Source organism: Pelophylax lessonae (genome assembly GCF_965119305.1).
Source record: "Pelophylax lessonae genome assembly, chromosome: 7".
Classification (NCBI taxonomy): Eukaryota; Metazoa; Chordata; class Amphibia; order Anura; family Ranidae; genus Pelophylax; species Pelophylax lessonae.
Window position 1 is genome coordinate 42862841 of NC_138774.1, and position 25502 is coordinate 42888342.

General features: G+C 46.3%; 2 protein-coding genes across 3 annotated transcripts in view; both read left to right on the forward strand.

Annotated features, from left to right (window-relative positions):
- LOC309559445 (class I histocompatibility antigen, F10 alpha chain-like) overlaps window positions 1–25502 on the forward strand; it is a 587461-nt gene that overhangs the window by 552646 nt on the left and 9313 nt on the right. The gene's annotated exons all lie outside the window — the stretch shown is intronic.
- LOC309559454 (major histocompatibility complex class I-related gene protein-like) overlaps window positions 1–25502 on the forward strand; it is a 300974-nt gene that overhangs the window by 71556 nt on the left and 203916 nt on the right. Inside the window, exon 3 of the mRNA XM_082262724.1 lies at window positions 3219–3361. Coding sequence (XP_082118850.1) covers window positions 3219–3361 — 143 coding nt within the window. The remainder of the gene's footprint in view (window positions 1–3218; window positions 3362–25502) is intronic.

Below are 25502 nucleotides of genomic sequence, written 5' to 3' on the forward strand. Positions count from 1 at the left end.
GGTATGAGATGATGGGGGGGGGTGGTATGAGATGATGGGGGGGATGGGGGTGGTATGAGATGATGATGGGGGGTGGGATGGTATGGGGGGGGATGGTATGAGATGATGGGGGGGGGATGGTATGAGATGATGGGGGATGGTATGAGATGATGGGGGGGGGGTGGTATGAGATGATGGGGGATGGTATGAGATGATGGGGGGGGGATGGTATGAGATGATGGGGGGGAGGGATGGTATGAGATGATGGGGGGGGATGGTATGAGATGATGGGGGGGGATGGTATGAGATGATGGGGGGGGGGGGGATGGTATGAGATGATGGGGGGGGATGGTATGAGAGGATGGGGGGGGGAATGGTATGAGATGATGATGGGGGATGGTATGAGATGATGGGGGGGGGGGGATGGTATGAGATGATGGGGGGGGGGATGGTATGAGATGATGGGGGGGGGGGATGGTATGAGATGATGGGGGGGATGGTATGAGATGATGGGGGGGGGATGGTATGAGATGATGGGGGATGGTATGAGATGATGGGAAGGATGGTATGAGATGATGGGGGGGATGGGGGTGGTATGAGATGATGATGGGGGGTGGGATGGTATGGGGGGGATGGTATGAGATGATGGGGGGGGATGGTATGAGATGATGGGGGATGGTATGAGATGATGGGGGGGGATGGTATGAGATGATGGGGGGGGATGGTATGAGATGATGGGGGGGGGATGGTATGAGAGATGATGGGGATGGTATGAGATGATGGGGGGATGGTATGAGATAATGGGGGGGATGGTATGAGATGATGGGGGATGGTATGAGAGGATGGGGGGGTGGTATGAGATGATGGGGGGGTGGTATGAGAGGATGGGGGGGGGGAATGGTATGAGATGATGGGGGGGATGGTATGAGATGAGGGGGGGGGGGGGGTGGTATGAGATGATGGGGGGGGGGTGGTATGAGATGATGGGGGGGGGATGGTATGAGATGATGGGGGGGGGGGGTGGTATGAGATGATGGGGAGGGGGATGGAATGAGAGGATGGGTGGGGGGGATGGTATGAGATGATGGGGGGGGATGGTATGAGATGATGGGGGGGATGGTATGAGATGAATGGGGGGGGGGGTGGTATGAGATGAATGGGGGGGGGGGTGGTATGAGACATCTGATTGGGGGGGGATGGTATGAGATGATGGGGGGGGTGGTATGAGATGATGGGGGGGGGATGGTATGAGAGGATGGGGGGGGGAATGGTATGAGATGATGGGGGGGGATGGTATGAGATGATGGGGGGGGGATGGTATGAGAGGATGGGGGGGGGGGAATGGTATGAGATGATGGGGGGGGATGGTATGAGATGATGGGGGGGGATGGTATGAGATGATGGGGGGGGGATGGTATGATATGATGGGGGGGGGATGGTATGAGATGATGGGGGGGGGGATGGTATGAGATGATGGGGGGGATGGTATGAGATGATGGGGGATGGTATGAGAGGATGGGGGGGTGGTATGAGATGATGGGGGGGGGGGTGGTATGAGAGGATGGGGGGGGGGAATGGTATGAGATGATGGGGGGGGATGGTATGAGATGAAGGGGGGGGATGGTATGAGATGATGGGGGGGGGGATGGTATGAGATGATGGGGGGGGGGGGATGGTATGAGATGGGGGGGGGGGTGGTATGAGATGATGGGGGGGGGATGTATGAGAGGATGGGGGGGGGAATGGTATGAGATGATGATGGGGGATGGTATGAGATGATGGGGGGGGGGATGTATGAAGATGATGGGGGGGGGGGGATGGTATGAGATGATGGGGGGGGGGGATGGTATGAGATGATGGGGGGGGGGGGATGGTATGAGATGATGGGGGGGGTGGTATGAGATGATGGGGGGGATGGTAAGAGATGATGGGGGGGGGGAATGGTATGAGATGATGGGGGGGGATGGTATGAGATGATGGGGGGGGGATGGTATGAGATGATGGGGGGGGATGGTATGAGATGATGGGGGGGGGGATGGTATGAGATGATGGGGGGGGTGGTATGAGATGATGGGGGGGTGGTATGAGATGATGGGGGGATGGTATGAGATGATGGGGGGGGGATGGTATGAGATGATGGGGGGGGGGGATGGTATGAGATGATGGGGGGGTTGGTATGAGATGATGGGGGGATGGTATGAGATGATGGGGGGGGGTGGTATGAGATGATATTGTATGAGATGATCATGGTATTACATCTCATATGGTATGAGATGATGGGGGGGGATGGTATGAGATGATGGGGGGGGGGATGTGTATGAGAGGATGGGGGGGAATGGTATGAGATGATGGGGGGGGATGGTATGAGATGATGGGGGGGGGGATGGTATGAGATGATGGGGGGGGGGGGGTGGTATGAGATGATGGGGGGGTGGTATGAGATGATGGGGGGGGGGGGGGATGGTATGATATGATGACCCCTGATAACACAGATTTCTCTCCTCTCCTCATCTCTATATAAAGTCTCGGTGTGATCTCTGTAGGATTGGATGAAGTTTGTATGATATGAAGCGGATCTCTCTGATCTCGGTGTGCAGTGACAGTATACAGTATATATATATATATTACACTCTGTATGATCTTCCCTGGTCGGAGTGTCAGTCAGTGATCCGCACTCTCCGTCACTTCTCTCACTGGGACTGATCCATTGATTTGTATATTATTATCATTTCTCAGAGTTGTACAATGGATTCATCCTCCCCTCCCCCGCTATGGGATGGAACGTTCCTCCTGTCTCTGACCAAGCGGCTGCCTGAAGACATTCCGTTTGATTGGATGTTGGGGTGATTGACAGCTCAGAGCATCCAATCAGTGATAAGCAGCTCCTCAGCGCTCCCATAGTTGTACTTTCCCATGCGGTTGCCTTTGTTCCTATTGGGTCTTCCAGTCATGTGACTCGGCGTAGGTGGTGAATTAGCGGCTGCCTCCCGGGGTACACAGTGGTGGGGGGAGGGGTGCAGGATTCCGCTTACTCTGCTTCTTCACATGTGTCTGAGGGGGATTGCTGAGACTTGTAGTTCACCCCGTGCTACAGATGATGAGGGGGGATGGTGAGTGTAGAAATATACAGAGTGTGTAATAGAACTCCCTATACATGTCACACCCCGCCCATCACATGGGACATCCATTGCTGGACACTTCCTCTGATCCCAGGTCACATCTTCCTCTTCTCTCTGCAGGGATCCATATTTACCAGGTGATGTACGGCTGTGAGCTGAGAGATGACGGCGGCACTGCGGGGTATAGTCAGGACGGATATGATGGGAGAGATCTCGTATATCTGGACACACAGAGTTGGATCTATATCCCGACCATGAATGAGGCTCAGATCACCACACAGAGATGGAACAGTCCGGAGGAGAGACAGGGGGAGAGACAGAAGAATTATCTGGAGAATTACTGTATAGAATGGCTGAAGAAATACATAGAGTACGGGAGAGAAGATCTGGAGAGGAGAGGTGAGCGCACATTATATACATTATTCTATACATTCTATGGATCCTTCTATTCAGTGAAGCGGATGGATCATCTCACTGACTCTATCACACACATAGTGATGTCCATTCATCAACGGATCGTTCCTTTGAATCGATTCTATTCATGGATGACTCGGTATGAAAACTCTTCATCTGTGATCACTGAATAGAAGACTCAGGCTCTGTAATCTGATCCTAGAGTGAGAGTTTAGCCCCGCCCTGCAACCAATCAGAATCTCCTATCACATTTACATGCTGCAAAGTGTAAAGTAGCCAATCACAGTTCCCCAGACCAGTTACTGAGTCGGTTGGAAGAACCGAACATGCTGAAAGAATCGTTTGAGGGAGTTCAGTGCACTGAAATCACCTCCACTACAACAATACACCAAACCAACCATGCAGCAGCAGTGTGAAATCAGACTGTGGGGACAGACAAAGGGTTAATTATTTAACCCTTTGTAAATTTTTCTAAACACTAAACAGGATTTTAAAAATATTTTATATATATTATTTAATAAAATGTAATAAAACATCATTAAATATTTGTAATGACTGCAATATTATCAGAATGGCTTTATTAGAATGTCAGCTCTGTGGTTCATTCTATGTTTATGGTAGACACTGCTTGGTTGTTGTATTGATTCTTCAGATAATTAGCTGTGTCTGCAAAGCTTTACTCACTCACTCAGCCTTACTTCGCTCTGATTCATTGTTTGTCTGCAGACACAGCAAGTGAACTGAAGATTCCATTCATGAATCGCTTCATTTCAGAGTAACTCGAAATGAACCGATTCACTTCAAAGAGTCGAACTTCCCATCACTACACCTGTGACTCTCAATAGGAGATACAGGTCTGGTAATATGATCCTAGAGTGAGAGTTTAGCTCCGCCCTACAACCAACTGACATGCTGGAAACAACCTATCACAGTTCTGAGTCAAGAGTACTCAGTACAGCCAGCCAATTACTGAGTCAGAGAACCGTCACATAGGAGTCAGTCTCAGTTAGAACCGAACACTGAAAGAATCGTTTGAGTCTCAGAACCGAGTACAGTGAGAGAATCATTCACCACCAGTAAAACCATACACCAAATCAATGATCAGGTCGTAGCAGTGATAGGACACAGACAGACAGAGGACACAGCCAGCACATGAGAAAAGATCAGAATTCAGATTTATTATTTAACCCTTTACTTAGAGTGTTAGCTCTGCAGGACACACCTCTCTCTATATACTGTCTCTGTATCCTCTTTGTATATTAGAGCGTCAGCTCTGCAGGAAACACCTCTCGCTAATATACAGAGAGGATACAGATATAGTATATAGACAGGTGTGTGTCCTGCTGAGCTGACGCTCTAATATACAGATATAGTATATAGACAGGTGTGTGTCCTGCAGAGCTGACGCTGTAATATACAGAGAGGATACAGTATATAGGCAGATGTGTCCTGTAGAGCTAACCCCCTAATATACAGAGAGGATAAAGAGACAATATATAGCGAGAAGTGTGTCCTGCAGAGCTAACACTCTAATATACAGAGAGGATACAGTATATAGAGTGTTAGCTCTGCAGGACACACATCTCTCTATGTACTGTAACCTCTCTCTGTATATTAGAGTGTCAGCTCTGTGGGTTAGTTCTCTGTGTATGGTATACAGGGGTTGCTGTATGAAGTAAGGGTGAGTCAGAGCTTCAGTTCACTTTCTTGTCAGCAGACTCAGCAAGTGAACCAAAGAATCGCTTCATTTCAATGAGTAATTCCAAATGAATCGATTCACTTAGAAGAATTGAACTTCCCATCACTAATACATTGTAATACTACATTACACCCCGCCCACTTCTATCATACCCCACCCACTGTCATCTGACTCCACCCCCACTCCTAATAACACCTTATACAGTGCTTGGCCCACAAGTGGGTGGAGTTTAATTAAGTGGGTGTGGCTTCTCATCCTACCACTAAAGACTCATTCCTGACAATCTGTCCTGATCTGTCTGTCAGTGATCTGTCTGTCCATCCCAGTCTGTATCCATTCATGTCTTCCAGTGTGTAGATGTCTGGTCACATCAGTGAGTGTTGGGGTGATGGAAGGAATAATCTCCCCTCCCCCACAATGAATCATTCCAGATCTCAGGGTTCTCCTCAGAGATCAGTCTCCTCTATACATCTTCCTGGAACTGCTTCCATCGCACATGTCACACAGTGTTCCCCCGCCCAGTATGATCCACTCCCTGCACCCCCATACTGGGAGTGTTACCGGGGATTCCTACACAACATGTTATAGGAGATGAAGAACCGAGAAACTCCAACACTGAGTGTATAATACACCGTACAATGTGTGATCTACACACCGTACAATACATAATCCCAGTGTATACTCCACCCTACACTGAGTGTATAATACACCATACAATGTGTGATCTACACACCGTACAATACAGAACAATCCGTACTCACATTAAGGCCCCTTTCACACTTGTGTAAGGCCCATTTCAAAATCACATGACAAGTCGTTCTCCATTATTTCCAATGAGCCCCATTCACATCTGTGCGACTTGAAGTCACACCGACTTTAAAGTAGTCCCTGCACTACTTTGGCATGACTTTGATGCGTTTTGACTAAAAGACATTATAAGCCCTGTCAAACTCTCATCAAAATCGCAGCAACAAAGTTGCGGTAAAATCATGCGACTTTGAAGTCGCACAAGTGTGAAAGGGGCCTTAGGAGCTTTTACCATGCACACAGGCTTTTACCAAAATTTAGGAGCAGCAGAGTTTAGAGGCAGTAAAACGTTCCTCTCCTGAACGAAGAGGAATCGCTTTCAGGAGAGGATTGTTTTAACAGAAATGCGCCAAAAACAGCAAAAAAACGCTCCTAAATGCTTGGTGCATTGAGCACTTCAGCATGTTTTTTTTTACAACGGAGGGAATAAATATTCTGGGTAACTAAATAAATAAATAAACTCTCAAGTGCTTCACATGGCCAATTGCGTGTAATTGTGGTACACACCTTTTACGAGCATCAAGATTTCTTTTTTTTCTTTTTTGTTGGCAGAAGAAAAACGTCCAGGGCAGCTGTTATCAGCGTTCAGTGTGCATGTCCCCAAACGCAAGCATGGCGCACATTGCTGCGCATTTTTAAAACCTATGGCAAAGTGTGTGAGTTGCCATGCATTCAGGAAAAGCGCAAATGTGAACGCAGTCTATATGGCATTGTGAGCGTGATGTGGGTTTGGTGGGCATTGCCGTACATTTCCTGTGTGGGTTGTGTGCATTCAGAAGTGGGTAGATGCGAATTCTGCCTAATTGGCAACGTGAGTGCGAAGTGCGTTTGCTGCAAGGTTCGTTGCTGCACGTTCGGAAATGCGCAGATGTGAATTCAGGCTAATTGTTAATGACACCCCAAACGCGGTTAGCAGATGCGTGTTTTGCTGTTAAAATGTGCAATGCTTAATGACCGAAAAGGTTCTTGAGCTACTTTGGGGCGTTTATCGCAACTTAGGGCAGCCTATTCAAGTGAATGGGCTGCCCTACACACAATGTATGTTTACATACGAAAAACAGGCATAAAAACCCCATGAGTGGGAACGTGCATTTCTGCTATGCACAGGTATGAACGGGATGTGCTAGGGAGGACGTTTTTTTAGACTGCAAGGATGACCAGGGAGGAGAGGTGAGGGTTAAAAAGAAAACCCACTGCGTCAGAAGTTGCAGCAAAGTCGCTGTAATTAAGACAAATGTATGACTTGCTGGCAATTTTACACAAACGGGGAATGGCCCACAAGACTTTTGAAGAGACACATACCAAATGTTAAAAATAAACAAGTTTGTTGCACATCATAATATACATATAAAATTCAATAATGACAACATGATAAATTCATCAATGAAAACAACACAAACAAAATAACGAAACACAAATTCATAACATATACAACTTCATATATGAATAACAGTTTGTGCTGTATAGGTCTCGTTATGAACAATATCATGTAAGAATAACAATCTGTGCTGCATGGATCTCAACGCATTTCGTGAAATCTTTGATTCGCTTCATCAGGAGGGGCACAGATGCATATAAATGATACGGCAAATTGGATCATTGCAAGTGATCAAACGAGGGTCTGTAGCATCCAAACAGTTATCTCATCAATGAAAATTATCGACAAGGTTGACAGGGGAGTCCCCCCAAAAAGAGGTGCATAGATCTTTCCCCCAGGAGTTGGGGAGAGGAGGAAGGTCCAGTCACAGGTGTATTACCAGCATCACCTGGGAGTCCCGGGGAGATGTTGCGGTCTGACATGGTCGAGCGAGAATGATAAACTGGTTTGTCCCCAACTCCTGGGGGGAAGATTCGTGCACCTCTTTTTGGAGGGACTCCCCTGTCAACCTTGTCGATAATTTTCATTGATGGGATGACTGTTTAGATGCTACAGACCCTCGTTTGGTCACTTGTAACAATCCGAATTGCTGTGTCATTTATTTGCATCTGCGCTTTTGATGAAGTGAATCAAAGATTTCGCGAAACGCCTTGAGATCCATGCAGCACAGATTTTTGTTCTTACATGATATTGTGCATAACGAGACATATACAAAACAAACTGTTATTCATATATGAAGTTTTATATGTTTATGAATTTTTGTTTGTGTTTTCATTGATGAATTTACCATGTTGTCATTATTGGATTTTAAATGTATATTATCATGTGCAATAAACTTGTCATTTGGTATGTGTCTCTTCAAAGTCCCGTGGGCCATTCCCCCAGTTTTTGTGTACAAACTTGGGACTTACACATATTCCACATATATCAGCGCTCTTTCTTTGCTGGGAATTTTACATTGAAGCCTATGGGAGTTGTGCGGTACAGCAAGTTATTTATTTTTTTAAATTCCTGCAAGGCAATGTCATAATGTGCTAGTGTGCATTGCATACTAGCACATTATGAGAAACTTACCTTTGAACGAAGCCCTCCAGCGTTGCGATGTCACTGCTGACCTTTCCCCCCCGGCCTTCCTTCCGGGTTTGCGGCCTCCGGCTACATGAGTGGCCAGGGGCGCGATGACATCACACCCACGCATGCTCCCAGGAGCTGTTGTTTCCGGTACCGGCTCTGAAGTTCCGGCACTGTAAGCCGGATCTTCACAGCGCTGCACTCTGAAGATCTCCTGAACTGTGCAGATTTAGGAGAAATTCACAGTACCTTCCATTAGGTCTTAATATAGGCATACCTGTAGGCTCAGGTTGTGTAACCGTTTACTACCACTTTAAGACCGCACATGTTAAAATCTGTGTGTTTTCACTGCGATTTTACATGTCACCAGATTATCACAGGTCAATGTAAAGTCACTCTAGCATGAACCACGGCTAAATGAGTTTTCAGAACTAAAAAATATGTATCGTTTGCTCCACCCTAAATGGAACAAACCAATATAACGTGCTCCACCCAAAACAAACATCCAAATGCCAGAGAATTCTATACAATGATGAAGAATCTGGAAATACACGTTATTATCTCTTCTCTCATCCAAGATACCTTCATTTTGGTTATAAATGTTTAATTTTGGGTCCTTTACATCCTCACCATAGATTGTAGTCTGTGTGGTCACCTTACTACACCTGTCAACTGAAGTACATTAGAATAATGAATTGTTCGTCAACCTCATATGATTCCTGAAACAACGTCTTAAAGCGGAACTAAACTCTCCAATCCTTTACCAGAAAAACGCTCCAGATCCTTTAGCCAAGGAAGCTGCTTCTGATTGATCTGCAGTTGCCATGGTGCTGCACATGGGATCAGTTATGACACCAGACATTTGATGGCTTGACTGTTCGGTGGAGACGCACAAACAGCTGTGACAGTTATCATTCTTGGAATGTTTTGGGGAACTGTTGAATTAATGGCTTTAGTTCCACTTTAGGATGTGAAGAGAAAACCATATTAACCCTTTCACTGCCAAAGCCGTTTGTGTACATATTTTTTTTTTTTTGGCATATGTTAAAAAAAAATGTTTAAGTCTGAAGATTAGTTATAACCCCCCAAACAATATATATATTTGCTGAAAGCAGAGACCCTGGAGAATAAAATGGTAGTAGTTCCAGTTGTTTATGTGACATATTAGTACACATTCTTTAGTGGAGAAAAAAAAAAAATACACTGAAGTTAATTTTAGTGCACACAAGCACAACCCAAAGATGAGATTGCACCAAATCAATAGATAAGGAACATGAAAAGCCTCACAATTGTGTGTGCCTGTGAAATGGTGACTAACTTTGGTACCCAACATTGGTCAATAGATGACACTATGAAACCTCTCATTGCTTTCACTCCAGTCTGTGCGGTAATATGCATACCTTTCATCCGTCCCTGATTCGCCGGGACCGTCTCGGAAATTGGTCCCTGTCCCGGAGTCCTGGCGAATTAGGGCAGAGTCCTGAAATGGCCTCGGGGTGTCTTGGTTCCCGCACGCTGCGGGCAACCTCTTGTTTGGCAGCCAGGATCTCTCCCTGGTTGCCTCTGACACTGCAGAGTGTACTGAACCCACTCCTCCTCCTCATGCTGTGCTTTCCTGTACACGGAGGAGGGGGGCGCACCACTCTGCCTGAACGGCATCATCTGACTGCTTTGCAGAAGATCAGACAAGTTAGAATGCAGGTAACCCTTGCACCGTGGGCACATCATTACTGCAAGGGATCATTTTCAAGTTCAACTGGACTTTAACAGCATTTTACATTTTAGGAGAGTGCTGAGGGGTTGGCTTTCAGGTTATGTTGTACCAATCTTTAAGTTTGCCAGGTGGTGGAATTGTCACTGTGTGAAGACTGGCCCTAGCATGTCCCTGATCTCCAGCAATAGATTGTATTTTATCTCTCACAAAGGAAGGGAAACGGGACTTTGAGTGAGGTTACAAGGATTATTTGTATCTCCATCCCTATTATATCATGAAAAGTGGGGGGGAGGTTTGGGACTTTAAATGAAGCGTGTGGTCATGATCATAAATAGTACAGACAAATAAGAATGTATATGTACCATATGAGTACATTTATTGATATGTGAATATAATACAGCATAAAAACAATCAATATCATGCATCAGAACATGTCAGGACATATACACTGGTATGACAAGATGATATAAAAATAATGATAATTGTAAGAACAAGAAAAATAGTATGACAAAATAAATACATGATCCACAGATTTGCATCATAAATGCTCGACGCGTTTCGTGTATGTGACACTTCCTCAGGAGCTGGTGCAATTAATTAACTGTGGAAAAGGAAATATAATGAGAGTAACAGTGTGTATGAGAGTATGTAAATGTCTCTATCGGGCACATGAATAAATACGAAAATGGCTTACAATAAAAATAGATGTTGGAGCTATTACCTCTGGTAACTTGCCATGGGAGAACCCCTATATCATCCACCCCAGGAGCTGAGGGAGCGATGCCAGGCACGCGGGGTGGTAAACCGTTTAAAGTAGGATGAAAGGATGGGATGGCTGGGAGAAAGATCATCATCTCACTAATCCATTCCGTATGATTTCTATGGGTAAATATTATTAAATATATTGTAATAATAGTAATAGAGTATAAAATATATGAAGGAATGGTGAGATGGTACGAGAGTGGATAAGAAAGTATGGAAAAACTCCCAAAGCCAACGGAAATAAAAAGAATGAAAAAAAAAAAAAAAATGAGTAAAAGATGCCTCATAAATATAAGCATGCTGTAAAATAAGGGGGGTACAGGTAAAGCTGTAATGGGAATATGACATGGTCGGAGTGACCATGAAGTGAATATGGACAGCCCAGTGATTGGTCAAGGAAATGGAAAAGGAAGAATAGTAGGAATGAGAAATGGGATGAAAGATCTATGCAGACTGGGAGAAAAGTCATCATCTCACTAGTCCATTCCGTATGGTTTCTACGAGTAAATAGAAATAAATATATAGTATAGTAGTAATGGAGTATATAGAGGAATGGTGAGATGGTTTATGAATATATGGAGAGTGTGGAAAACCAAAAGAAGACCGAATGGAACAAATTGGCAAGAGGTGCCCCATAGATGTATACATATAGTATAGAGGGTGTAAGTAGAGAAAAAGGGGGGGGGGGGAAACAGGAAGAGAAAAGGGAGAAACCAGAACCTGGGTATATTTACCTGGTGTGAGCAAGTAACTTCCAAGGTCAATAAGACCGAAGAAGAAAGAAGCCATAGTAATGATCCAATGGGAAAGTGAAAGGATGTAACGGCTCCATCCAAGTGCACATAAGAAAAGCTCCCAGCGTCACGCTCACTGTTCCAAGGGGGAAAGCCGCAGCAACTGCTGACGGCTTGCCGAGCCGGAGTTGGCGCCAAGCCAACCTCGTGCAGGAACGTGGATGGTACGTCAGCGTGTCGGCCAGAACACCAAGGGATTGGCGTCTAGTGCCGCACGGAAAGGGCGTGGCGCCGATGCGCCGTGGCCTGGCCCGCCCCCACCTCCTCGTCACAAGGGCGAAGGAGGAGGGGGAGGGCGGCCAGGGCGCATCGCAGCTCCCGGGGCGGAGGAAAGGAAGAGGATGTCCAACAAATAGCAAGCACCAGGAGAGAATGGTCATAACAGCAGTGTATGTTACTCCCGACAAGACCACTGTTAAAGCATGACAATATTATATTGAATATGGTTGTATAACATCAAATATTAGTGTGATAGTATTGTCGACCCCCGAGTAAGTAGGGCCGGCTCCCTGAATGTAACAGGCAATGCATAGACATCAGGGTATGGTCAATGATGGTCGCACGCCTCCATCCCTATATAAGATTGAGACAAAGGAAGGGAAACGGGACTTTGAGTGAGGTTACAAGGATTATTTGTATCTCCATCCCTATTATATCATGAAAAGTGCCTGGCATCGCTCCCTCAGCTCCTGGGGTGGATGATATAGGGGTTCTCCCATGGCAAGTTACCAGAGGTAATAGCTCCAACATCTATTTTTATTGTAAGCCATTTTCATATTTATTCATGTGCCCGATAGAGACATTTACATACTCTCATACACACTGTTACTCTCATTATATTTCCTTTTCCACAGTTAATTAATTGCACCAGCTCCTGAGGAAGTGTTACATACACGAAACGCGTCGAGAATTTATGATGCAAATCTGTGGATCATGTATTTATTTTGTCATACTATTTTTCTTGTTCTTACAATTATCATTATTTTTATATCATCTTGTCATACCAGTGTATATGTCCTGACATGTTCTGATGCATGATATTGATTGTTTTTATGCTGTATTATATTCACATATCAATAAATCTACTCATATGGAACATATACATTCTTATTTGTCTGTACTATTTATGATCATGACCACACGCTTCATTTAAAGTCCCAAACCTCCCCCCCACTTTTATTTTATTTCTCATAGCCAGCATCCTCACAGTGTTGCCAGAGCTGGAAAAGAGAGCTAGCTCTCATGGTTTTGGAAAAAGCATGTGGACTTCCCTCCGAACGTACAATGCTGTGCTTGGTGCCTGGGGCCACATGTAGCCCATTGCCACTTTGTGTGACCCACTGGTCCCCTGCAGACACTTAACTGTAATATGTCATGTACTATGTCTCCAGTCTATGATTGACTGCTGAAAGTTACCCCCAGTCTCCAACAACCCCTGTAGCATGTCTGCAGTCTCTGACCATCTTCTGTACCAGGTCTGCAGTCTCTGAGCATCTCCTCTTGTACCAGGTCTGCAGTCTCTGAGCATCTCCTCTTGTACCAGGTCTGCAGTCTCTGACCATCTCCTCTTGTACCAGGTCTGCAGTCTCTGACCATCTCCTTTTGTACCAGGTCTGCAGTCTCTGACCATCTCCTCTTGTACCAGGTCTGCAGTCTCTGACCATCTCCTCTTATACTAGGTCTGCAGTCTCTGACCATCTCCTTTTGTACCAGGTCTGCAGTCTCTGACCATCTCCTCTTGTACCAGGTCTGCAGTCTCTGACCATCTCCTCTTGTACCAGGTCTGCAGTCTCTGACCATCTCCTTTTGTACCAGGTCTGCAGTCTCTGACCATCTCCTCCTGTACCAGGTCTGCAGTCTCTGACCATCTCCTCCTGTACCAGGTCTGCAGTCTCTGACCATCTCCTCCTGTACCATGTCCGTACCTCCCAACTCTCCCTGATTCCCTGGGACGGTCCCGGAATTTTATCCACATATGAATCAGGGCTGAGTTCCGGAATGTCCGTGGCTTTTGCGGGGTGTCTTTATTCCCACACGCCATGAGCAACACTTTGTAAGGCAGTCGGCTTCTCTCCCCAGTTGCCTCTGACACACAAGACTGCAGAGCGGAGTGCACTGAACCCACCCCTCGTCCTCCTCTTCCGTGTCGTCGTCCTCTGCCTGAATGGCGCTATTCTTAGGTCTGTCATGAACTAATCTATAATTGAGACTTGCAGAGGAGGGGGCCATGGGGAAGAGGGTGAGGGGGCCAAGCCTTCTAAATTCACTTGGAGTGATTTGGGGGGAGGATATGTGTTAGGGGCACTTTAGGATTGGAAAGGACTTGTGCTACAAGGGGTTTGGATATGAAATCTATCCCCTTCACCCCCCCCCCCAGCTTAAGTATTCACCCCTCCGAAAGCGCCCCCTAGCACATATTCCCCCCCCAAAAAAAAAAAAATCAAAGATGCTGGATGCCACAGAGGGGGTGGCCCTAGGAATCCCACAAGTGATGTGGTACAATTGCTCCAGGTGCCCAAACTACTACTCCCCTGGTGCCAATCTAGTGAAGCCAAGCGTGGGTTCCAGGACACAGGGCTGATTCACACCATGAATCGCACAGGAACGCACTGTGCATTCTGTTCGATTCACATGTGACCCGGTGCACTGCGATTTTTGGCCAGACCTCACCAAAAGTAGTGCATGCACTACTTTAAAAAACACACAGCAGCCAGACCGCACAGTACTACTGTACCATGTGAGCAAACGCACTGCATTTGAAACCGGTGTTTGGGGGGTCGTTAAGTTATCTGCTAGAAAAGGTATTTGGGGGAAGGGGGGATTTGTGCTTGAGGGGTGAGAGAATTTTTGAGGGAGAAGAAATGTGGGGGGGACTTGCATGAGGGGCGTGGGAAATGCTAGAATAGGGAGGGAGTATTGTGTTGGGGATCTGGGGAGAGTGGGGAAGGACTTGAGCTGAGGAAGGGGAAGAAGGTTTGAATGGGAGGATTTGTTCTGGGAGGGGGAGGAAGGATTTATACTGGGGGGGGGGGGTGTGCTGTGTTTTTTTTTTTTTTATTTTTTGCTAAAAGGGTACAGTGGGGAGAGTATCATCTGTGGGAAAAAATTTTGTCCTTTCCTTACCCCTACACTGTGAGTCACACACCCCGGCCTCCTGCACTCTTTTTTTGTTTTGTACTCCCGTCCCCTGCATTATGTGGATAACGCTCCCGTCCCCTGCATTATGTGGATAACACTCCCGTCCCCTGCATTATGTGGATAACACTTCCGTCCCCTGCATTATGTGGATAACACTCCCGTCCCCTGCATTATGTGGATAACACTCCCGTCCCCTGCATTTTGTGGCTAACACTCCCGTCCCCTGCATTCTGTGGATAACACTCCTGTTCCCTGCATTCTGTGGGTAACACTCCTGTTCCCTGCATTCTGTGGGTAACACTCCTGTTCCCTGCATTCTGTGGGTAACACTCCTGTCCCCTGCATTCTGTGGATAACACTCCTGTCCCCTGCATTATATACTCCTAAACCGAGCACTGGCTACAGCCCTCTATGCGTTACAAAATCTTGAACATGTTGCATTGCACACCCTGGATCCCTGCACTCTCCATTATGTATCATAAACCTGACACTGACTGCATTGAACGTCTCCAATCCCTGTGCCCTGTTTTACATACTCCTGCACTATATTCACAATACTGTACATTATTTACTTCTCACCAAAGTCTTTGTTGTCTCAACAGTTGCTGGTTGCTATGCAGTCCCTCACTATTTTAATGAAGTTCTTTAACCACTTCCCTTACCACCCGCCGCCTTTTTACTGCGGCAGGGTGGCTCTCCTGCGCAAACTGACGTAGACCTACGTCGGTCGTGCACGGAAGCTAGAGGGGCGAGCGCGCGCCCCCGCGTTCCTGCTCCCACTCGGCAGCGAGGAAGCCGATGTACGAGTCAGGCGACTCCAATTGCCGCCTGACACCCGCGATCGTTCCCCGCTGAGAGAGGACAGTCGGCTGTTGTAAACACAGCTGACTGTTCTTTTCTCTGGAATGATCACAGAGCTCATGTGATCCTTCTATATAGGATCGCATGTCTCTATGGTCATTTCAGAAGCCACGCCCCCCCACAGAATCACTCCCCTAGGCTCACATTTAACCCATTGATCACCCACAGGGATAACCCCTTCCCTGCCAGTGTTACATTATTACAGTAACCGTGCATATTTTTAGCACTGATTACTGTAGTAATGTCACTGGTCCCCCCCCCCCCAAAGTGTCAAATGTCAGTCAGGGGTCCAATCTGTCCGCCGCAATGTCGCAGTCCCGCAATTTTTTTTCAAAATTGACGCTCTTTTTTTTTTTTGTTTATAGCACAAAAAAAATCGCACAAGTGATCAAATACCACCAAAAGAAAGCTCTATTTGTGGGAAAAAAAGGACATCGATTGTATTTGGGTACAGCATTGCACGACCGTGCAATTGTCCCTTAAAATAACGCAGTGCCGAATCGTAAAATAGGGCCTGGTCATTAAGGGGGCAAATCCTTCCGGTCTTAAAGTGGTTAAGTTAGGCTCAGACAAAGCAATAAAAAAAAAACCCTGTGCTCCTTTGTACCTATAAAATATGCTTTAACCACGTCCCTTAAGCCCCTCCCACTGCTAGATGCTTGGCCACGCCCACAATTTACCACAACGTAGCGCGCCGCAGATCTTTACACTCCTCCGGTGTCCCTCATTCTGAGGTTCAAAAGTTGTGAGGTATGGATATGTGTAGCACAACAAACTGTTCCCAATGTGAACACTGACTGTATATATGTATGTGCATGAGGTGGGGGGGGGGGGTTTAACCCTTTCGCTGCAACTGCTACTCCGGCTGCAGTGTAAATGTGACAATTCAGCTCTTGGCTGTAAGGTGGAAGTGTACTGTACAGCTGAGTCACCTCCATTGCCCCCCCCCCCCCCCTTTACAACACCTTGCCATTTTTTCTGGGCTCCACTATCCCAACTGTATGCCCAGGACCCCCATGGCGGGTGCAATTGGGTAGAAGGGAGAGAAACCAGAGACCTAAAATGAACACTGAGGCAACGTGCATTACACCACTTCCGGGTTCAGCTGTCACTTTCACCAGGAGCTGTAGCTAAGGAAGAAGATAATGAAGCAAAATCAGTGCTTGTGAAGGGGTTTTGATCTCTATGACCCTGTATGTAGTCAGGTTTGCCGTCGTCCCTGGTTGAAGTTTTGTAGGTTGTTGGTACCTCAGGCCAGTAAGAGGTGGGACTTTTAAGGCAGGTAGGGGTAATCACGAAAAAGTACAAGCAAAATAGGTGATAAATATATATTTATCACCTATTTTGCTTGTAATTTTTCGTGATTACCCCTACCTGCCTTAAAAGTCCCACCTCTTACTAACCTGAGGTACCAACAACCTACAAAAAAAGCAAAATCAGTGCTTACCTTCAGTAGAAGACAGGTGAGACATCAGGGGGCTTATAGACCCCCCCAATGTCTCATTAACCAGTTCTGGACCGAAACGATTTGCCCTCCTAATGACCAGGCCATTTTTTGCGATTTGGCACTGCGTTACTTTAACGGAAAATTGCCCGTTCGTGCGACGCTGTACCGAAATAAAATTGATGTCCTTTTTAGAGGTATTTGATCACCTGTGCGACTTTTTTTATTTTTTGCGCTATAAACAAAAAAAGAGTGACAAAGAGTGAAAAAAAAAGAAATTCTGCTATATAACATTCCCCCAAAAAAAAAAAATTAAAAAACAGTTTTTCATCCTTTTTAGCCCAATTTGTATTCTGCTACATATTCTTGGTAAAAATAAAAAAAAAGCGCAATAAGCGTATTTTTGATTGGTTTGCGCAAAAGTTATTGTGTCTAAAAACTAGGGGAAAGATTTATGTCGTTGTTTATTTATTTTTTTTACTAGTAATGGCGGCGATCTGCAATTTTTAACGGGACTGCGACATTGCGGCGGACAGATCGGACCCCTAACTGACATTTATGACACTTTTGGGGGGACCAGGGACATTACTACAGTAATCAGTGCTAAAAATATGCACTGTTACTGTACTAATGACACTGGCAGGGAAGGGGTTAACCTAGGGGTGATCAGAGGGTTAAGTGTGAGCCTAGGGGAGTGTTTACTCACTGTGGGGGAGGGGCTTGTGAAATGATCATAGAGACATGTGTTCCTATATAGAAGGATCACAGGAGCTCTGTGATCATTTCAGAGAGAACGGTCAGCTGTGTTTACAACAGCTTACCGTCCTTCTCTCTCTCGGCGGGGAGCGATCGCGAGTGCCCGGCCGCCCCATGCATCAGCATCCTCATTGCCTAGTGGGGGTGGGAGCATGGCGGCGTGCTCTTGCCCCCCATCACCGTGCACGCGACTGATGTAGGGCTACGTCGGTTCACGCAGTAGAGGCAGCCTACCGCAGTAAATGTGCGGCAGGTGGTCTTAAAGAGGTTGTAAACCCATACAAACATTTTCTTTTTTTTTTTCGACCTGAAAGAGAAACACATAATGAGCTAGTATGCATTGCATACTAGCTCATTATGAAATACTTACCTTAGAACGAGCCGCCGCCGTGCCGTCCGCTTACCTCTATGACGGGCGACATGTCCAGTCGCCCGTCTTCCGGGATCGCGGCATCCGGCCATCTGATTGGCCGGAACCGCAGTGATTTCACTCACCGATGGTCACGGCACGGGGCTCTGAAGGAACGGCGCCAGCGGCCGTGCCTTCAGAGTGCATGCGCCAGTGATGTCACTGGATGCATGTAAGGTAAATATCTCCTAAACGGTACATGTTTAGGAGATATTTACAGTACCTATAGGTAAGACTTATCATAGGCTTACCTATAGGTAAAAGTTGCAGCGGAGCGTTTACTTCCTCTTTAATGTGGTTAAAGAGAACCTGTCCCAGCAAATTCTATTGTAATAGAAATAACATTAAGTAAAAAGAATTGTTACACTCAAGCACTTCATACCCCCCACAAAATATTTTGAGCCCCTCCTGTGCCCCCATGCATACTCGCATACCAAACACATACTTAGGAGGCCTCCTATGTATGAAAATGTCAGTTTGGCTAAACATGTTGGATATCACCATGCACTTCAAAGGGAGAACATTCGTTCCTAGGCCCATTATTCACAGCTACAGTGCCTTGAAAAAGTTTTCATACCCCTTGAAATTTTTTCATGTTACAACCAAAAATGTAAATGTATTTTATTGTGATTTTATGTGATAGACCAACACAAAGTGGCACAAAATTGTGAAGTGGAAGAAAAATGATAAGGTTTTCAAATTTTTTTTAGAAATAAATATGTGAAAAGTGTGGCATGCATTTGTATTCAGCCCCCTTTACTCTGATACCCCTAACTAAAATCTAGTGGAACCAATTGCCTTCAGAAGTCACCTAATTAGTAAATAGGGTCCACCTGTGTGTAATTTATTCTCAGTATAAATACAGCTGTTCTGTGAAGCCCTCTGAGGTTTGTTGGAGAACCTTAGTGAACAAAGAGCATCATGGAGGCCAAGGAACACACCAGACAGGTCAGGGATAAAGTTGTGGAGAAGTATAAAGCAGGGTTAGGCTATATAAAAAAAAAATATCCCAAGCTTTGAACCTCTCACGAAGCACTGTTAAATCTATCATCCGAAAATGGAAAGAGTATGGCACAACTGCAAACCTACCAAGACATGGCCGTCCACCTAAACTGACAGACAGGGCAAGGAGAGCAATAATCAGAGAAGCAGCCAAGGTAATTGGAGGAGCTGCAGAGATCCACAGCTCAGGTGGGAGAATCTGTCCACAGGACAACTATTAGTCGTGCACTCCACAAATCTGCCCTTTCCTTTATGGAAGAGTTGCAAGAAGAAAGCCATTGTTAAAGCCATAAGAAGTCCAGTTTGCAGTTTGCAAGAAGCCATGTGGGGGACGCAGCAAACCTGTGGAAGAAGGTGCTCTGGTTAGGTGACGCCAAAATTGAATTTTCACCCGGCCGGCCGCCGCGCCGCTTGAAGCATTGCCGGCCGGGTGAAATTCCCCCCCCCCCCCCGGGCTCCGTCCACACCGATGTCGGAGACAAGAGGTGAGCGCTGACCGTCTCCAGCACCCCCGTACTCCGCCACAGCTTCTGCGGCAACACATTCACCATCCTCCCCAATCACCCAGCTACTTAGAGATGTCACATGTGCGGCGCTACACTGGCTTGTACTGTACTGTGGCGGCTTGTAATGGTCTGTACTAGGTGGGAGGGCTTACTGGGGGGTCTGTACTGGGAGGGGGGCTTACTAAGTGGTCTGTACAGTACAGACCACTTAGTAAGCCCCCCTCCCAGTACAGACCCCTCAGTAAGCCCTCCCACCTAGTACAGACCCCTTAGTAAGCCCCCCCCCCCTCCCAGTGCAGACCCCTCAGTAAGCCCTCCCACCTAGTACAGTCTGTACTAGGTGGGAGGGCTTACTGAGGGGTTTGCACTGGGAGGGGGGGGGGCTTACTAAGGGGTTTGTACTAGGTGGGAGGGCTTACTGAGGGGTCTGTACTAGTGTACTGAGAGGGGGGCTTACTAAGGGGTCTGTACTGGGAGGGGGGGGGGGCTTACTAAGTAGTCTGTACTAGGTGGGAGGGCTTACTGAGGGGTCTGTACTGGGAGGGGGGCTTAGTAAGTGGTCTATACTAGGTGGGAGGGCTTACTGAGGGGTCTGTACTGGGGGGGGGGGCTTAGTAAGTGGTCTGTACTACGTGGGAGGGCTTACTGAGGGGTCTGTACTGGGAGGGGGGGCTTAGTAAGTGGTCTGTACTAGGTGGGAGGGCTTACTGAGGGGTCTGTACTGGGAGGGGGGTTTACTAAGTGGTCTGTACTAGGTGGAAGGGCTTACTGAGGGGTCTGCACTGGGAGGGGGGGCTTACTAAGTGGTCTGTACTAGGTGGGAGGGCTTACTGTGGGGTCTGTACTGGGAGGGGGCTTACTGAGGGGTCTGTATTAATTACAGGATTAATTAGCTAGTCGAAAAAACACTCAATTAAGCAAAAAAAATAAAAATAATCGTTAGATTAGTCGACTAATCGTAAAAATAATCGATAGATTAGTCGACAGACAAATTAATCGTTAGTTGCAGCCCTACACTGCACATCCCCACCGTGAAACATGGTGGTGGCAGCATCATGTTATAGGGCTGCCTTTCTTCAGCAGGGACAGGGAAGCTGGTCAGAGTTGATGGGAAGATGGATGGAGAGAAATACAGGGCAATCTTAGAAGAAAACTTGTTAGTCTGCAAAAGACTGGAGACTGGGTTGGAAGTTCACCTTCCAACAGGACAACGACCCTAAACATACAGCCAGAGCTACAATGGAATCGTTTATATCAAAGCATATTCATGTGTTAGAATGGTCCAGTCAAAGTGCAGACCTAAATCCAATTGAGAATCTGTGGCAAGACTCAAATTGCTGTTCAGACGCTCTCCATCCAATCTGACAGAGCTTGAGCTATTTTACAAAGAATAATGGACAAAAGTGTCACTCTCTAGATGTGCAAAGCTGGTAGAGACATCCCCAAAAAGACTTGCAGCTGTAATTGCAGGGAAATACGGTTCTACAAAGTATTGACTCAGGGGGGTGAATATAAATGCACGCCGCACTTTTCACATATTTTATTTGTAAAAAAAATTTGAAAACCATTTATCATTTTCTTTCCACTTCACAATTATGTGTCACTTTGAGTTGGTCTATCACATAAAATCCCAATAAAATACATTTACGTTTTTGGTTGTAACATGACAAAATGTGGAGAATTTTAAGGGGTATGAATACTTTAAGGCACTGTAACTCTAAAATAATGCCCTGTAGGGGCTTTTATTGTGTTGCCTGTGTGGAAAAGTTTTGAGTAGCACAGTTCATTATGGTTTCCCCACCATATGCAATTTTAAGGCTCTATTCACACCTAGGCATTCTGGATACAAGGCGGAATTGCTGCGATTCTACACACGATTCCAGAATTGCAACAAAATACGGAACGCGTTTGCAATGGCATTATTTCTTAATAGCACCCCAAACTCGGTGCGACTTTGCCCCAAATCTCAAAACACTCAAGCCACAGCAAAAAATCGCAAACGCTCCTTTCTTTGTGCCAAGATTTGGTATATGAGCGTTTATGGAGCGGAGAGAGGCCCATTCAAGTGAATGGCGCCGCTCCAAAAACAGATATGTCTCCGGTGGGGCACCCCCGAGGTGGATCTGTTGGCATCTTGGCTCAACAGAAGGTTTGTGGCAAGGTCATGGGATCCTCTGACGGACGCCACAGACGATCTGGTGGCCCCGTAGGGCCGGTATCATCTGATCTACGCTTTTCCTCCTCTCATGCTTCTGCCATGGCTTTTATGCAGGTTCGAGGCAAAGGAATTTCCGGTCATTCCAGTGGCCCCGGGCTGGCCTTGCCGGTCTTTGTACGCCGACCTGGTGCGATTGGTCGCTGACGTCCCTTGGAGACTGCCCCTCAGACTGCTGTCCCAGGGGCCGATCTTCCATCGTGCTTTCAAGTCACTGGCTTTGACGGCCTGGCTGTTGAAAGCCAGGTGCTGAAGGATCGGTTTTCCTGGGTCAGTGATTCTGACACTGCTGAAGGCTAGGAAGTCTACCTCTAGGAAGATCTACCATCATCGTACGTGGAATGCGTACATTTTGTGGTGCGAGTCGATTGGTATTCACCCTTGTTCTTTTTGCAGTAATTGTCTTTGAGTACCATCAAGGACCAGGTGTTAGCCTTGCGGTTTTCTTTCAGCGACCCCTGGCCACGCATTCCCTGGTGCGTACCTTTTTTATTCAAGGGGTTCAACATGTGACTCCACCGGCGCTGTCTCCTCTACCACCTTGGGATCTGAACTTTCAGTTTTCCAGAAGCCTCCCTTTAAAAATATGCGGGAGATTCCCCTGCTTACGTTGTCCCAGAAGGTGGCCTTTTTGGTTTCTATCACCTCTGCTCGCCGGTTGTCGGAGCAGGCAACGTTATCTTGTCGTACCCCCTACTTGGTGGTCCACAAAGATAAGGTGGTTCTTTGCCCATGTCAGTCGTTCCTTGCTAAGGTTGTCTCTGATTTCCATTTGAATGAAGACCTTGTGATGCCTTCCCTGTGTCCCAGACCCAAACATCCTAAGGAATTTGCTTTACATACCCTGGATGTGGTTCGGGCGATTCGGGTGTATTTGGCAGCCATGGAGTCTTTTTAGAGGTCAGACTCACTGTTTGTGATCACGGACAGGTCCAGAAAGTGCTGTCTGCTTCTTCTGCGACCAATTCTAGATGGATCAGACAGATGGGGACGCGGGCCTATTCTATCAAGGGTTAGGTTCCTCTTTTCCCTGTAATGGCGCACTCTACTCGGGTCCTTTTTTGACCTTCCATCATCAGTGGCGCAGGTTTGCAAGGCAACCACCTGGTCGTCGGTGCAAACTTTCACTAAATTAAACAAAGTGGATGTGTTGGCATCTGCGAATGCTTCCTTTGGCCACAAAGTTTTTCAGGTTGCTGTTTAGAGGGTCTGTTCCCTTTTTTGGGGTGTATTCAATTTGGGCTCCAGTTGTTTTTTGTTCAGCTCCTGTTTACCTGGTTGGCTATTGTGTTTAGCCTTAGGATTTATGTTGTCCCACCCCTCATGTTTGGCACGGCTTGGGGATGTCCCTATGGTTCTGAATAATGGAGAGCTGTGTTCGTCAATGAATGAAAGAGATAAAGGGATTTTTGTACTTGCCGTAAAATCCATTTCTTAGTTTGACGGACACAGCACCCACCCCTCAATGGAGTTGTAATACTTCTGACACTGCTTGTTTACTAAACTGAAGACCTATAGCAGAGAGGGGGAGTATACCACCTGGGACTGCCCATAGGCATATCCAAGTCCTTTTTCTGCCTGGTGTCCTACTCCTGTAGGGGGCGATATAACCCTATGGTTCTGAATAATGGAGAGATGTGTCCATCAATGAACTCAGAGAAATGGATTTTATGGTAAGTCTAAAAATCCCATTTTTTTTTTTTTATTTAAGCAGTGCAAGTACCTTAATTTAAATTATCAGCCTCTTATGGAAGAACTCAGACTGGGAGAGGTAGAAGCAGCACAGGGAGCCAGTCAGCTGTGCTATAATGCTTAACAAATAGCATGCTAATCGGAGGAAAGAGCAGAATGCCAAAGATGAAGCTTATCTGTCGGCTGCTTCTCCTTTCACTTTCTAGTCTGAGGCTGGGGAGGGAATGAGTCCTCTAAGTGTTATATAACTAAAGTAGAGAAATATCCGGTACCGTATCTGCCAGGCTGGGGGTTGTGTAAATCTCAGGACTGGATGGAGAGAGGCAAATTCTTAAGCAGGTAAAATATTTCCCATATATATAATAGATAAATATCACCTGTATGTATAGTTAACTGGAGTGCACCATCAAGAATAAGATCTTTGGAGTAACATTGATCAGCCAAACTGCAAAATCATTTACTCTGGAGGCACCGAAAGTAGATGATTTTTTATTTTTTCAAGATCCTAACAAATGATTGAAAATGTTTCTGCGTCTGTATGTGTATGACCCTCTTTTATACCTGTATATGATCAGTGGCTTTATATATTTCTCTGTTTTATCTCCCTCTCAGTGCGTCCAGAGGTGAAGGTGTGGGGTCATCGTCAGTCGGATGATGTGACCAGACTTCAGTGCCTGGTGTACGGGTTTCACCCCCGACCTGTGGATGTGAAGTGGATGAGGAATGGGGTAGACCATGTTACTTCAGATGAAACAAGTCCAATTCTCCCCCATCCTGATGGCACCTATCAGATCAGAGTCAGTGTGGAAGTGCCAACCAAGGAGGGAGACTCTTACTCCTGTCATGTGGATCACAGCAGCCTGAATGATGAGACTCTCAGTGTGATATGGGGTGAGTAGAAGAAGAAGGTTTGATAAAATATCTAACCATGAATACACATGAGGTCTGCCTTCATGATTATACAGATATTAAAATGTATTTATTTATTTTTTGCAATAGGTCCTTTTTAGGAGAATTCATTAAAACAATCATGTAATGTGTATTTATTCCTTCCTCCTGATATACATTGTGTGCTCTGTACATGTGCACAACTACAACTGTTAAACATTGTATTGATGGGGGATTCTTCCACAGTGTGTACTGATACGGTTTTGAAAAGTGCTGGGGTTGATTTAATAAATCCCAGACTAATAAATGCATCCTAGCGCCTGGGTTCACACTTACATTGCACAGAATTACATTGCAATTTCAGTACAGTTGCAATTCTATCTCTATCTTTCCGCCTGGCCATCATTCTGCTAAAGGCTGGGCGGGGGTTTCATTGTTCTAAGTGGACGTCATTTGATGTCCCTTAGTACAAGCCTCTCATGCACGCCCCCGGGGGCGTGCAGCGCCGTGATCGGTGGTGAGACACACCGCATCTCCGATCACGGTAAAGGCCTATGACGTAGGGTCTTCACCATGTGATCAGCTGTGTACACCCACAGCTAATCCCAGTGTAAATAGGATTCCTCTATTTACGCTGACAGCGCATAAGGAGAGGGGGGTCGATGAGCGGCTTTCCTCTCAGGGGGGATCTGCACTACTAATCAGTGCAATGATTATTAGTGCAGCCCCATCAGTAATGCATGTCAGTGCCCATTAGTGTTGCCGATCAGTGCCTATAAATGCTGCCCTTCAGTACCACCCATCAGTGTTGCATATCAGTGCCCATCAGTGCAGCATATTAGTGCCTCCTCTTC